At 39.7% G+C, this 15614-nt stretch overlaps 1 protein-coding gene across 2 annotated transcripts in view; it reads left to right on the forward strand.

Annotated features, from left to right (window-relative positions):
- Positions 1 to 12937, forward strand: part of LOC124622270 (zinc finger protein 16) — a 138892-nt gene extending 125955 nt beyond the window's left edge. The window contains exons 7-8 of one of the 2 annotated variants that reach the window (XM_047148043.1): positions 5634 to 5841; positions 12647 to 12937. In XM_047148043.1, coding sequence (XP_047003999.1) covers positions 5634 to 5841; positions 12647 to 12762 — 324 coding nt within the window. In that variant the 3' untranslated portion in view covers positions 12763 to 12937. Of the gene's footprint in view, positions 1 to 5633; positions 8140 to 12646 lie in introns of those variants that run through there. The other variant, XM_047147971.1, reaches the window with a different exon arrangement.
- The last annotated feature ends 2677 nt before the right edge of the window (positions 12938 to 15614 follow it).

Consider the following 15614-nt stretch of genomic DNA (forward strand, 5'->3'; position numbering starts at 1 on the left):
ATTGCCCCCCCCTCAGATTTAGTGGTAAGGTGGCCTAATGGATTGCCTGTCAAAAACTGAACACAGATCAAGCATGAAAACAGGAAGAAGATATACTGAACTGTGAAAAAAGAAGCAAGATCAAAACCATGTGCGGTCAAAGTGCAAGACGTGCGCGTTTGACTAGCGATGGCATTGGGGTTGGTGTGGACATGGTGTTGGACTGTGAAGGGGGAGATCCATGTTTAGATCTCCCTTATTCTCAATATTTTTTTCCCCCCACAAAGTTATGACCAGTCCGTCCAGTCATTGATGTGTGTGTTCACTGTATCTAAATTTGTGTTCATGTCATGGTGTAAAGTTTGTTTACAACAGCATGGTATAAGGAAGGGACCTCCAGACTTACGTACCTCCTACTTGTTGTACACAAGTACCACATGTTATCACTCTTGCAGTTCATTTTGGGAGGTTTGACTCCTGAATTCCTTTCTTGTTACGTAGTTCACATCTGCTTATTTTCTGTTTTCATTTCTGTGAGAGGTCTATGTGGCATCTTGCTTGACATCACTATTCATCTCATTTACTTGCTGCCATAATATATTCTTACTACATGACTCATTCACGTCAATGACCGGACGGAAAGTTCATAATTTTGGGTGGGGGGGGGGGGGGGGAGGGGGGTTGCACAAGGGAGATTTTAACTTGGATCTTCCACTTTGCAGTCCAACACCGTGACCACGCAACCACAACACCGTCATTCTTGTAATATGCTCAGTGTTGCACAACTTTAACTTGGACCATTTGCTGTCTCTGTTTCACTTCATTGACTAATTGCTTGCCCATTTTGCCAGTAAACTGATGGGGGTGCAATGGAGAGTTTCCCTTGTTAGTGCTGAACTTTGGGGTTGGGATAGAATTGTCACAGTGCATTCTTAGCAAGGTCCTAGTGCGTATGGTGTGCCTTGACATTGCTTTTAGTTCTAAGTGAAGTGTGAAATGTGTTTCATGTAGATAACTGTGATGAGTGCATTTATAGTAAAGTGTTAAAAATGAGTATGAAAAGGAAAGAAAAAACAGGACATCTCCCCCTCAGTCCTCGGCACATTGCTGAGAAGTTTGTGATTCAACCCAGGACACTGACACAGCATTTAGTGATTGTTAAATGCATGTCACCATCTCTAATCGCTTGCCAGCTAGAGATAGGCAAAGGATATACCACTGGAGATTGAGCCATCTCCATCATTCAGCTTCACAGTAGTGCATTAGTGGCTACAACTGTGGAGAGGAGTCATACAATATGTACCTGAAGCGTCTTATTCTTCTCATCCTCTTCCTGTAGGGACTACCATCTCTCACATATCCCATTTCTCCATTTTATTTTCCTTCTGGATCTTTATTGATTTGATTTGTATTCTTACTTGTTAATAGCTGTTTATTGTTGCAATTAGTATATCCCTCCAAAAAAATCTCTTCTGTATTCTCAAGAATGACACCATTTGATATTCAAGAGTTTCATCTGGAAGCAGACTAACCATTGTTTTACAGTTGACAGGTATTGCATACTATGTATAAACTTCCATTGAGTGAATAAACTTAAATGATTTTCAGTGTGCAGAGTAACATTTCATTCCTTTATTTTAGATAACTTAAATAATTTTTATATTGTGGTTTTATGAATGTGCCATTCCAAACACAGTCCAATTGCTTCTTACATTTTTTCAAAACTCCATTGAGAAAATATGTGTAAATGAAGCAGCAGAAGTAAATTCTAAATGTGTAAGACAGAATTGCTGCTCAGTAGTTACTTTCAGGAGAACTGTAGGTATTACTGACAGACACATGTAAAAGTATGTAGACTATCTTAGCTTTTAGTTCCTTCCTCAGCAAAGACTGAGTGTTAAATTGGGGAAGATTAAAAAGGAAAGGCTTCCCTTCTGCAAGTAGAATGACATAATTTGTTTTGCAGGAGGTTTTTTAGTCACTTCAGACTGTGTTTTATTTTATAGAGATTTTTTTGTGCATTATTCATAGATTGCACCTGTTAAGTGCTTGCTTCACAAACTTGGGTCAAGTAATTTAACATTTCTGTTCAAGAATAACGAATTATTTAGGAATAAAGAGAAGACTCACCGAAAGGCAGAAGCACTGAGTCATAGACAGATACACATACAAAAGGTACAGATTTTTCCTGTGCTAGCTTGCAGAATTAAATTCCTTTCTCAAGCTGAAGGAGAAACACACACACACACACACACACACACACACACATATGTCTGTCTCCTACATTGTGCTCATTTGATTGCCAGCTCTTTCCTGGCCCTAGCGAGTGTACTGGGATGGGGTGGTGGGGTGGGGTGGGGTGGGGTGGGGTGGGGTGGGGTGGGGTGGGGTGGGGTGGGGTGGGGTGGGGTGGGGTGAGGGATGGAGGGAGGCAAGTGGAAGACAGGGAGGGGATTGGGGGGAAGTGTCTAGCACTCGTGGGAGAGTGGGGAGCCATCTGTGGGATAGCTAGGGATGCAGGTAGAGGGGGTAGGTGGCAGGCAGCTGACACTGATGCGATTTCACAGACCGAGATGGCAGCACACAACTAGCTGACACATATTAGCCGGGGGTTATGGGAAAGGGATGGTGTACTTGTGCGTGCATGCACCACACACACACACACACACACACACACACACACACACACACACACACACACACACACACTATTGGGTGGCCAGAGGGGGGGCAGCGAGTTACCTTAGGTTTAAGCCAGGGAGGTTATGGGAGTGAAGGTTGTGCTGTAAGTATAGTTCCCATCTGCACAGCTGGTGGGGAGGATCCAGATGGCGAGGGTTGTGAAGAAGAAGCAGCCATTGAAATCTCGCATTTGTGCTCTGCTGCATGTTGTGCCACTGGGTGGTCCACCTTGTTTTTGGCAACAGTTTGGCAGTGGTCATTCATTGTTGTTGACAGATGGTTGGTTGTCATACCAATGTTAAACACTATGCAGTGGTTGCAGCAGAGCTGGTATATAACATGGATGCTTTCACAGGTGGCCCGGCATCTGACGCAGTAGGATAAGCCTGTGATGGGACTGGAGTAGGAGGTACTGGGTGGGTGAATAGGCAGGTCTTGCATCTTGGTCTTCCACAATTGTATGATACCTGTGGCAGGGTATTGTGGGTGGGAGTGATATAGGGATGGACTAGGATGTTGTGGAGGTTGGGTGGGCAGCGGAACATCACTTTGGGAGGGGATGGAAGTATCTTGGATAGGATGTCACTCATTTCAGGGCATGATAATAGATAATCAAAGCCCTGATGAAGGATGTGGTTCAGTTGTTCCAGTCCCGGGTGGTATTGGGTGACAAGAGAGGCACTTCTTTGTAGTTGGTTCTTGGCATGGACATGAGGATTAGGCATGTGTGGGGGATATGGTAAGAGAGGTATGTTTGTGTGTTAGGACTGGGGGGGTATTGCCTGTCTGTGAAGGCCTTTGTGAGGCCTTGAGCATACTGCACGAGAGGGTTCTCATCACTGCAGATGCGTCTGTCATGGGTAGCCAGGGTGTATGGGAGAGATTTTTTGGTGCGAAAGAGGTAGCAGCTGTCAAAGTGTAGGTACTGTTGGTGGGTTTTATGTGGACTGAGGTGCAGATGGACCCCTCTGAGAGGAGATCGACATCCAGGAAGGTGACACGATGGCTTGAGGAGGACCAGGTGAAGTGGATGGGAGAGAAGGTTTGGGATTGTGGAGGAATGAGGATAAGGTGTCCTGGACTTGGGTACAGATTATAAAGATGTCATCAATAAACCAGAACCAGACAAGGGGTTTCGGGAAGCTAGGAATTTTTTCTCTAGGTAGCCCATGATGAGGTTGGCATAAGAGGGTGCCATGTTGGGGCCCATGGTTGCGCCACAAATTTGGTTGTGTACCTTCCCTTCAAATGTGAAGTAGTTATGGGTTAGGATGTAATTGGTTAGATATACAAAGAATGAAGTGGTGGGTTTGGAATCTGCAGAGTGTTAGGAGAGGTAGTGTTCAGCCATGGCAAGACCATGGGTATGAGGGATGTTGGTCTATAAGGAGGTTGCATCTACAATGACGAGTAGGGTCACGGGAGGTAAAGGTTTGGGGATGGTGGAGAGCCGCACCCCATACCACCTGGGACTGGAACGACTGAACCACGTCCTTTGTCAGGGCTTTGATTATCTATCATCATGCCCTGAAATGAGGGACATCCTACCCAAGATACTTCCATCCCCTCCCAAAGTCATGTTCCGCCACCCACACAACCTCCACAACATGGTAGTCCACCCTATACGAATGCCACCCCCAATCCCTTGCCACAGGGGTCATACTCTTGTGGAAGACCCAGATACAGGACCTAATCTATCTACCTACCTAGCACCTCTTACTCCAGTCCTGTCATAGGCTTAGCATTCCCCATTAGAGGCCAGGCCACCTGTGAAAGTAGCCTTGTTGTATACCAGCTCTGCTGCAACCACTGCATAGTATTTAACATTGGTCTGACAACCAACCAGCTGTCACCAGAATGAATGGCCTGTCAAACTGTTGCCAAAAACAAGGCAGACCACCTAATGGCACAACATGCAAGTTTTCAGTGGCTGCACCATCTAGATCCTCCCTACCACTACCAGCTTTTCTGAGTTGCGCAGATGGAAACTATCCTTACAACACATCCTTTGCTCCCGTAACCTTCCTGGTTCAAACATAAGGTAACTTGCTGTCCCCCCCAACTGCCCACCCAGTAGTGTGTGTGTGTGTGGAGGGGCAGGTTGGGGGGGGGGGGGGGGGGATAGCGTGTACACCATCCCTTTCCCATTATCCCCGTCCAGTACGTGTCAGCTAGTTGTGTGCTGCCATCTCACACCGTAGTCTGTGAAATCATGTGCTCAGCCGTCTACCACCTGCCCCCTCTACCTGCACCCCTAACTAGCCTACAGATTGGTCCCCACTCCCTGACAAGTCACTAGATGCTCAACCCCTTCCCTGCCTCTCTCTATCCCTCACCCCTCAACCCCTCCCCTCCCCCCCCATCCCACCCTACCCTGCACCCCAATTGACTCCAGTATACTCACCACGGGCCAGGAAAGACCTGGATGAAGGGAGACAGGTGTGTGTGTGTGTGTGTGTGTGTGTGTGTGTGTGTGTGTGTGTGCATCCATGTGCGTGCACACATGGGCGTGTTTGTGCGTATGCTTGTTTGTGCATGTTTGTGCGTATGTGTGCATGCTTCTCCTTCAGCTTGAGAAAGAAATTTCATTCTGAAAGCTAGCACAGCAAAGCTCTGTACCTTTTGTTTGTGAACCTGTCGTGACACAGCATTTCTGCCTTTCAATGAGTCGTCTCATTATTCCTAAATAATTTGTAATTTAACATTCCATCTCTGTATCTTCCTTCCAGTTACAATTATTCTGATTTTACATTAGTGGGAGGTAAAAGTGGAGTCACATTAAGCCTTCTTTCACCGTGTTATAAAACTCAAACTCCATAACTGTAACACGTTTGTTTAGATGATCATTTTCTGCAGCAGCTGTTTTATAACTGGCATTACTTGGTTGTCCTTTCCAAATTATACTTGTTATAACTCAATTACTGTTTATTTTCAAATTGCATATATTAATTTTAAAACATGTTTGCTTCTAGGTTGTTCTTCGTGAACACATCCGATCTCATCACTCTGGTCCTGAAATGATGCCCAGCTCAAGCAGTGGGCCTCATTTTGTTTGCAAAGTGTGTGCTGCATCCTTTGATTGTTCGGAAGATTTATGTGCACATTTAATAAAACATAGTGATGAAAACACTGCAAAACACCGTTTACCAAAACTTGGTCCAAGAAAGTACAAACGAAGACGTAAGTTTAGTGTCCATGAGTTCAATTTATTTTCATTTGGAAGTGATAGAGTGGATTCTGTAGACAAAAGTGAAGATGATTCTGATGATGTGAAACATAAAATTATTAAACGCAAGTATAAAATTAAACCAAAATCTGGTTCTGGTACAACAGCATCTGATCTAGGGACTCATACTGCGAATAATCTTCAGTCAGTTGCTGATAATCTAGATTCAGTTGTCCAGAATTTCAATTCAATTGTTACCAGTGATATGAAGAGTGACACCAGTAAAAGATTAAGTAAGTCCAAAGGTAAATGCAGTGGAGTGAATAGTACAAAAACTGATAGTGCAAATGCAAAATCTGGAATTTCTAGCTCAGTCTCTGGAGGTTTTCTGAAGAGTACACGACCTGCGGGTGAAGCCCGGCCGCGACCACGAACTAAGAATGTGAATCTCAGCACACTGGCAGCCCTTAAAGCTGTCAGTTTGAAGGCAGCTGGTGACTCTGCTATGAGCAAAACTCCAGAGTCCATGAAAGGGAGACCAAGGACAAAAAATGTTAGTTATCACAATGTGAAAATGGCAAAGTTAGAAGTAGCTAGGTTTCCAAATGCAACGAAGGCTGATGCCAGTTGTGAAAAAGTTGTTAGAAACAATTTGAAAACTACGAATGATATAAAAGAACCAAAGCAGTCAATTTTTGAACTTGTCTCAAATGCGGGTATGTTGTCTGATAGTGATGAAGATGGAGATATGAAAGTTGAATATACATGTGAGATGTGCAGTGAAACATTTACAAAAAGATCTGAACTTCTGGTTCATGTACCAATTCATATATGAAATAGATTGTTACAGTCTCTAAAGAGGATAAGCAATATGAATATTTAACTGAAATACTTTTATTAATTGAAAGTACTGTTCTTGTTTTTATAAAACATACATATTGTTACTTGTCTGCCTTCTCTATTAGTTCTTGCTCTGTTGACTGTAGATTAGTGATTTAATTATAAACAAAGACACATAAGACAGTAAAGTAATTTCAGGGAAGCTGAATGAAACTATTTTTGCAAGACAAAAAAACTTCATTCTTAAGCTTGTTGCGTGTGAAATTGTATATTTTGATGCAGTTTTATTTTTTATCAGTGACAAATTGTGTGTATTTTGCAAAGTATTAGTGTAAAAATGGACTTCTATTTTGTTTTAGAGTTTATTTATGTCCTTGACAAAATATAGAAAGCAAGATTGTATTTGTGCACAAATCTGCATAGTGGGTTTCACTTATACAACATTTTGGAAAAAATATTTAATGTCTGAGATTTATGAACCGGAATACATATTTTTATGTAGTAAAAATGCTAATTTATTACAGTTGAAATGATTAAATGCAACCATTTGCATTAAATCAATACATGTCATATATTTGGAATGTTTTATCTTGTTTATTGAATAGGAATGATTATGTTCCTAAAAGTGAACTGATGCTATAAATGTTATATTATGCTTACACAGAGCTAAAATTCCGTTTTGTTAATTATTTTTTATATTTCAACAGCACTTAAGGAAAACTTCTCAAAGCACTTTTTGAGTACCATAGATGATTGTGGATGAATGTTCATCATTGGACTCTACAATTTGGTCTGCAACACATACATGTAACATAAATATTTATTAACCTTTTTTAACATTGTACTGAGCTTTTAGAAATAGGATGAGTCCAAAAATACAGGAAAAATAGTATATCTTGCAATCCCCATTGCACTACAGATCAGTAATGTGGATGGGAATAATGGAAGACTGATGAACTGCTAACTGTGCTTACCTCAGAGAAAGAAAATGTATTTTTCTTTATAGCCCTGCCATTGATATGGTTGCTTCTCTTAAACTGTGGGACCATTATCCAGTGCAAATCGGAGAAGCACACTATAAAATATATTTCAAAGATTGCTACTATAATGAGTAAAATAAGCCCTGACATTAGTCGGAGATTATTATATAAGATATTCGGTTCTAGATTACTCTGTTGTTGAGGAAAACAATGGTTTGATGCCCATTAAAGTAGCATTGCAGACTATTGAGAAGAAATGCATTGAATGATACAGTCTAATTGATGGTTTGAAAAATTATGAAGTAGGGTCATAAAGAAAGAAATGCAAATAGCTTTATTAAACTGACAGACAAAAAATGTATAAAGTAAGCTGTTATAAAATAATTAATTTCTTTATATGGTCAGAATTGGACCACCTAAGCATGTCACTTTAAGATATAAACAAACTGGTCAGAATGACAGTGTATTAAAAATAAAGACAAAACTGCTTCACCTTTGAGGCATGAAACTTGTCATGCATCCTTCCCCGCATCTGGAAAATGATTTATATATAATTCCATATAGAAAGCTGAGACAACCATGAATACTTTCCTGTGAATTCTATAAGAAATTAAGAGTCAGCATGAGTTATTCTGCTTTTGTTGCTGCCACAGAGTATGGAAAAATTTGAGATTCTAGTTGTACCCTTTTCACTCCATTTACCACATCTGATCTTTAGATATAACTTCCTTAGTAAGTTTAGCTGCAGTCCGTTATTCAGAATATGTCGGCTTAGGTGCAACAGGGAACAAAGTGCAAAATATGATTGGGCATTCCACAACTCCCACTGCCACGACATCACCACCCTCCACATTGTAAGCGTTTCAGTTTTGTGGGATTTTTAATTGACTTTGTAACCAAGAGCTATGTAGTTTATTTTTAACCATTGATATGTTGAGGTGTATAAATTACAGAGGAAAGTAGTGTGACAAGTACATTGCAAATGAATTGTTGTTTCTGTTCATTGTTTCTTCCTGGTTTCTTTCCTCATTACATTTTCCCCCTCTGTGTAAGATTATGTTTCATTTAAACTATAAACACATCTAACAAAATTTGTGACAACATTTTGTGAAAGAAGAGAGATAATTAATTGAAAACAAAGTACAAAATGTTTATAAAGGTTCTCTTTTTTGAGAAGGTAATCTTGAAAATAGTGAATATCTCACTTTGAAAAACAGTATAAATTCAATAAAATTTATTCAAGTCTTATGGGCCAACTGAAATAATTTTGTTCCATAGTGTCTGCACAAATCGAAACACTCTTATCATAATGGTGAACAACTATTTATTTTATATAAAGGGTTACAGGGTGTTTCAGCTAAACTGTTTACCTTAAATACTTCGAGAATCATCTAAGGTATCATAATTCAATGTACACCCAGATTAATTGTAAGAATATCCTCACTAAATGATGTGTGGTGTCTTGTCATAACCATTTTAATTATAAAGATATCAAATCAACATCACTTTCTCAAATGGAGTTGTAGTAACTTCTGCTGCTAGCATAATGTATCTCAGAGAGACAATTTCAATTGTGTTACACTCTTCCAAATCTGATAAGCAGTTTTGGAGAAGTTACAGTTCAAAGAATGAGGTTTTATTACTTTCAAACATCAAAGTTTGACTGATACGTTATGCCGAAGTTCATGTTTTCATACTATAATACGGAAATACACCAGTCAGATAAGGAAGAAATGGAGTGTTGCACCACTGTGATGCTGGAATACAGGGGGCACAAATGAAAGGTAGCTCTCGGTGTAATTCATGTGTATCACGTGTAGGTTGCACAAAAAAAGCTCTTTCACAGGTCATGAGAAATTGGAGTAGATATTGTACTCTTTGAGAAAAAATACAGAAGGAACAAGATGAGAATGCATAAGTTGTACATAAAACACATCTTGTTATACTCTCTTAAATCAGACGGGCAATTCTGAAAAAAATTATGTTAAGAACTTGAGATTTATCTATCATGAATATCAAATAGTGTCCAGCAATAGTGACAATCAAGTGAACCTGCAAAGTTTTTTTATTAGTGTGACACTGAAATGTTATGCAAAGGGTGAGGGGCAAGTGTGCAAAAAATGGAATGAATGAAAGACATTAAGGCTGCTAATGCTCATAAACCACAGTTAAGCATTAGATAAAGTGCAAATGCCTCTTTGATAAGTCAGTTCAACATTGTTCACATTTTGCACGCAAACTGATTCCATATGTCTCACATTACTTCACCAGCAAATTATCCAACAGAACTGCAGAACACACATGGATTTTTGTTGCTTGGTTCTGTTACAACATTAGGATAAGACATTAAATCCTCAAAGAAATCTCTGTACTGATGTAGCAGTCTTAACAAGTAATAGAAAGGTGAATGTAAGAAATAATGCATTATTGGGCTGCTGAGAATCCGCTCTCGCTAAGACAGATTGAACACACAGGTAATGGAGTCTGAATGCTCGTTGAAGGATTATTTTGATATTGTGTTCCTAACTTCATGGAAGAAACCATATTGAGGCACATGCACACACAATTTCTTACTGAAGTGCTACTGGGTCTTTAAGGAAGCTCCACTTGAAGTGCATAGCTGTATGTAGTACTAGCACAATGGGTTCCCAGCTTATGACTCACTTGTAAATGTGAAAATGTCCTTACCTGTGGCTACAAAAGTGCCCATCCTGCTCCTTCATGATCACTGGACAGGATGTGAAGTGATTATCATTTGGCTTACGTTGTTTGCCTGACTAGACACCAGTGGACTTTTTCTATGGTGTAAACTCGAAGATGAAGTTGATTTACAATTTCTGAGGACCCAAGAAGATTTGAAATTGCTTATTTGCAGTGTGCAATATTTCCTAAAGAATCTCTTTGGTAAGTCAAAAAGTCCTTGCACCAGCAACTGGAAACTTAATATTTCAGTGGATAGCTGTTATACAACAATCTTACTACTTGAATTTCCTGTATTATAAATTTATTCAAGTTGAGATATTCACCTTTTCTTTCTGGCAGAAACAAAAGCAGGCTGTTACCATAATTAGCTGGTGAATCATCCTTATAAGCCGCATCCTGTTTCTTCCAGTTGTGCCACTCCAACTACATACAGTCTGGTGTGATTAGTATTAGTTTTAAAGTAATCCAGTGTTTTAATTGGAATTTTGTAATTAGACTTTCTTAACTTTATCAATTTAGAGAGGCCCATCAGATGGAAGTGGCAGTTTTGACAAATTTCAGCAATTGGTTTGATGTTCAAAACAGATAAATCTTATGTTCAAAATTATGTATTTTCTTCTAAACTATATATTGGATTTCAAAGAATGAAAGAGGATTAAATTTGCCTAATGTACTAACAGCAGAAATGACTTCTTTTTTAATTCTGTTACATATTTTCAAGAAGTGAAAGAAACAGAATGGGTATTCACATTATTAAGCCGCTGGATATAGGTACATCAAACTGAGTGGGGAGTAGAATAATTGGATGCAGTGGTAGTGAATGGTCCACATATTCAATCCAGCTGAATTGGTCTGTTTGTAGGCACTACATTTGATAATCTTTACAATTTGAATATCCATTCCTTGTAAGTGAGGAAAGACTTTCAGTCACTGTGGGTGAATTGTGCAGGGTACATACAGTACTATCAGATGTACTTCCTTTTCTGGTTGTGGCAACTTGTTCCATCCAAGTGTAGGTTAGTAATACCACTGGGATGTATAATATGACCTTGCCTAAGAAAAAAGAAGATTAAAAAAAACATTGAAATGATATAAGATCCCAAGTTTCTCATGATCAGGCTGAAATAGAACTCTCTTTTTTTATGTTTCATTATCTCAGTCTGTTTATAAATACAACCATCTTGAGTGAGATGGTGTGATAGGTAGGACATTAGACTCATCTTTGGAAATAGTGAGTTCTTCTCTCCGTCCAGCCAACATAAATTTATATTTTATGTGATTTCCCAAACATAGATAGTTCCTTCAAGAAACCAGCATCCACTGTCCTTCAGTAGAGCTGTCCATCTGACCTAGTGCTCTCTAATTGCCATGTCCTATTGAAAAACTGTGCAACCATTTAGATTGCAACTGCTTGAATTACATACTAAAACCACATGGAGATGGCCCTGAGAAATACAACAAGGTAGCTGAATCGCTATCTAGCAGGAATGGAAATTGTGTAGCATCTTACATTTTTTTGTTAGTTAGGTTGTACCAGTTATGCTTGGGTGCAGTGAAAATGACTGTTGCTGTGGCAAATATGGAATTTTTCCTCTCCACCATTCCTGCATGCTTCCTCAACATCACATTTTCTGTGTAGCTCTCAGTCTGCAGAAATTGGAAGATTGTGGCCAAACAATCTATTTGCTTTCATACCTACTCACAAACCATTGTAATTTAAAAATACTGTGGTGGCGTAGAAGCTGCAGTTTCGTTGTTTAACATGAGCAAAATGTACTGGTGGCAACTGAGTGAGCCACATGAGATGTTGCCACATACACCATGTCAGTCATGGTAACCAGTGTGTAGTCATGTCACTTGGACAGCTGTTATGGTATGAGTATCACTGTGTTAAGAACGTGTTAACTGTCAAGGACCAAATAAAATCTTCTTGTTGGCAACTATAGAAGAAAGGGAAACATGAAGATTATGAGAACTAACATGTCCTTCCCATTTGTGGTTCACTTTTGTATGTTCTGACTGTCAATGCGTAGTGCTGGTAGTGTTAGCCAGCTCTATAACTCAGGAGTAAATTGAAACAGGAAAGCTCGAAGATAAACATGTAAGGCCATAATGTGAAAGAGGTGCAGGCATGGTTAGGTGGTGCGTGGTGAATGTGACTTGCTTGACATGAGCTATAGGTACTACATGTGGCAGTACTTCTGTATGGATCTAAATACTGGTTAGTAATATAGATAAACTGCAAATCATATTACAGCAGAATATGACATGACTATAAGCTAGCATTATTTTTCAGAACGGATTCCTTCATTCAGCAAAGAGGAAAGGTTTGGAGGAAACAGGGATTTACAACAGTTGGCAAGAAAGTCATCCAGGAGCCCAAATCAAGAGAGAGGCTGCAGAAAAGAATAAGAAGAAAAACAACAACTATTCAGAAAGCCATAGTTGTAGAAGCTAGTGTTCAAGTGTCTCTCTCTCTCTCTCTCTCTCTCTCTCTCTCTCTCTCTCGCTCTCTCTCTCTCTCTCTCTGTGTGTGTGTGTGTGTGTGTGTGTGTGTGTGTGTGTGTGTGTGCTTGTGCTTTATTGGATAGACTATGAAAGTTGAAGTTGCAAACAATACATTATTGCACTTGTTCGATTGCTCCCAAATATTAAACCAGGTTTTGTAAGATGTTTGTTCTCATTTGTCAGCTGAGAGACCTGTATTAAAAAGTCTTGTTGTGGGTCCTTGGGTGCTTCTGTAAGCTGCATGTTAGCATAATTAGTTCTGTTATGCATGTGCTGTGATACAGTTTACAGAGGAATGCAAAACATAGTTGCTCTGTACCTGTTTGTTTAAGGTGCCTTTCGGGAAGTGTGTTATAGTAACATGGTGTCCGCCTCCTTGTCAATAGTTGATAAATTAAACATAAATTTCATTGGTACAGGAAACTATGCAGAATTCTCAGAAGCTGCTGTTCCAGAACAATTATGTCAGTTGCAGGTATTGGGCACAAACAGATAGTAGTTTAAATCAATTATTAAATCTTTGAAGTTTGAATACCTGACTCTGATGTAATATCAAGTAATTTATGAAGAGTGCACCTTTTACAAATGTTTTACAAACATGTGTCTCAGGGGCATTTGAGTTTTTGAGAGATGACAGTGCTTGTTACTTTGTTATTACAATAACATAAGAGAAAAAAGAGAGAATGTAGATAACTGTAGGCATATCTTTATTACAAATGTTTCTGACAGTGTTTGAGAAGGCTGCATTTAAACAGTTTTAATACACTACAATAAATAAAATTTGGTTTCAGGAAAGAGGGACCACCAGAAAATTCAGTATAATCTTTTGTGTGTAACATGCTTGCATGACTAAATGAGAAGATAAGGAAAAGTAGATCCTTACAAGATTTAACAAAAGCATTTAGACTTATGCAAATGGGAAAGTCATTGGGCCAAGGTAAATGGTGGATATTTCAGGGAGCTCAGTTAATATATTAATAGTTTGGTGATTCTGGATTTCCTGAGTTGGGGACTGGTGAGTGCTGTCAGTCTTCCGTAACTATAAGATCTGAGAATACTTCAGTGACCACTGTGTGATGCCATGGTGAAACACTGTGCATCATAAGGAATGGTGATCTTGGCTTAACTTCCTGGATCATGAGGATGGTAAAAAGTCTATAAAAAAACAGTCTCATGGTGTGTTGTTCCCTGTTATTTGGCTGTTGAGGCAGAAAAGCCATTAGCAGGCAACCTCTGGGTCAACAGTCACACCTCTGTTGTATTAAGCATACTCGGGTGAGTGGGGCTCTATCTAGGTGAACCTTCATATACCTAGCCCCTCATGGGAACATCATGGCAAATCAATTACATATTCCCAAGGACACACTCCACTGGTCGCTCGCTCGTGCCCTTAACCAAACATTACAAGCAGTGGCTGTCATGATGAAGACGTCATGGCGTGCTTTGTCTACTTACAGCCACATGGCCCCTTTTTTGGCGAGAACCTAAAACAGCATATTGCTGAACCGACCTGCCCCTTTCTCTTCTTAGTGCATACAGCACACTATGGAGAGACACCACCACTTGCTGCCCCATGAGTCAAGTAATTGGCACACACTGAAAGCACTGTCAGGTGGCAAGGATAATAATTCAAGAGGATATTAAGAGGTCTTTGTGAGAGTCCCTGAAATTCAGCAGCAGATTCATACTCACAAGTAAAGTATGGGAAATGATTAGGATGATTTCCAAGTGGAACTCCTGCCTGCCAATTGCAGCTGTACGAGAACAGGGACGCCTCTTAATGTTGCCAGAAGGTGTAGTTCAGATGTTGGCTGAATCTTATAAGAAATTTAAAGCCAAATATAGCCAAGGTCTGGCTTCCAATCGCTATTGTGTGACACAAGACAGGATTGCCTGGCATTTCCTTTCTACTGACAGGGAGGAATATGAATGGCATTTTTCTCTCTGGGAGTTGGATTCTGCATTATCAGTGGTTTTAAAGAAAGGGGGGGGAGAGGCTAATGATATACTTCTAAAAATATTAAATCCAGCACAAGACAATTAGTCACACATTGAGAAAATGTCATCAGCTGTGATTTATGCAATCCAGAAATTGTATCTCTCTTAGATACAATTCCAGATAGTAACTGACTATAAGCCTTTGTTGATTTTATTAGCCCTTGCAGTATTCTTCCAGAATAAATAGCATAACTCATGAAATTTTGAGTTCCCTTTTTCTGTAAATACTGATTTTCAGATGTAAATCTAATGTTCAATACACCAAAACCAATCCTCCCTATATTTCCTGTAAGACCTAACCCCACCTTTAACCAGCAGGAAGTACTATGTTTCTCCTTAGATTACAACAGTTAATCTTCAGTTGATTCCATCTAAGAACTTCTGACTGTAGTCATCTCTGAAACTGTGAAATATGTAGTATTATGCTAAATGACTCGTTGGATAAGGAAATAAGGAAAGGTTGACCTAAAGAAATGTTGCCTCAGGCAAACCCTTGTTTCTTTTCCATTTGTTGCCGTCCACCTGTCAATCAAGGAATTATTCTTCACCAACTTCAACTCTCATCCAATACAAATCCATCTTAAGTTACATCACTGTATTTTATCTCGTTAATAACTTGGCCATTGGAAATTTGGTTGCATGAAAACATTGGCCTGCTGTCATGTCTACTGGCCACCCATTGACTCAGATCTCAAATGATTTCTCTTGCATAACCTGCACATTCAACCAAATGGTGCTGGCAACAGTTTTTCCTCCTC

This window comes from Schistocerca americana, chromosome 1 (assembly GCF_021461395.2).
Source record: "Schistocerca americana isolate TAMUIC-IGC-003095 chromosome 1, iqSchAmer2.1, whole genome shotgun sequence".
Taxonomy (NCBI): domain Eukaryota; kingdom Metazoa; phylum Arthropoda; class Insecta; order Orthoptera; family Acrididae; genus Schistocerca; species Schistocerca americana.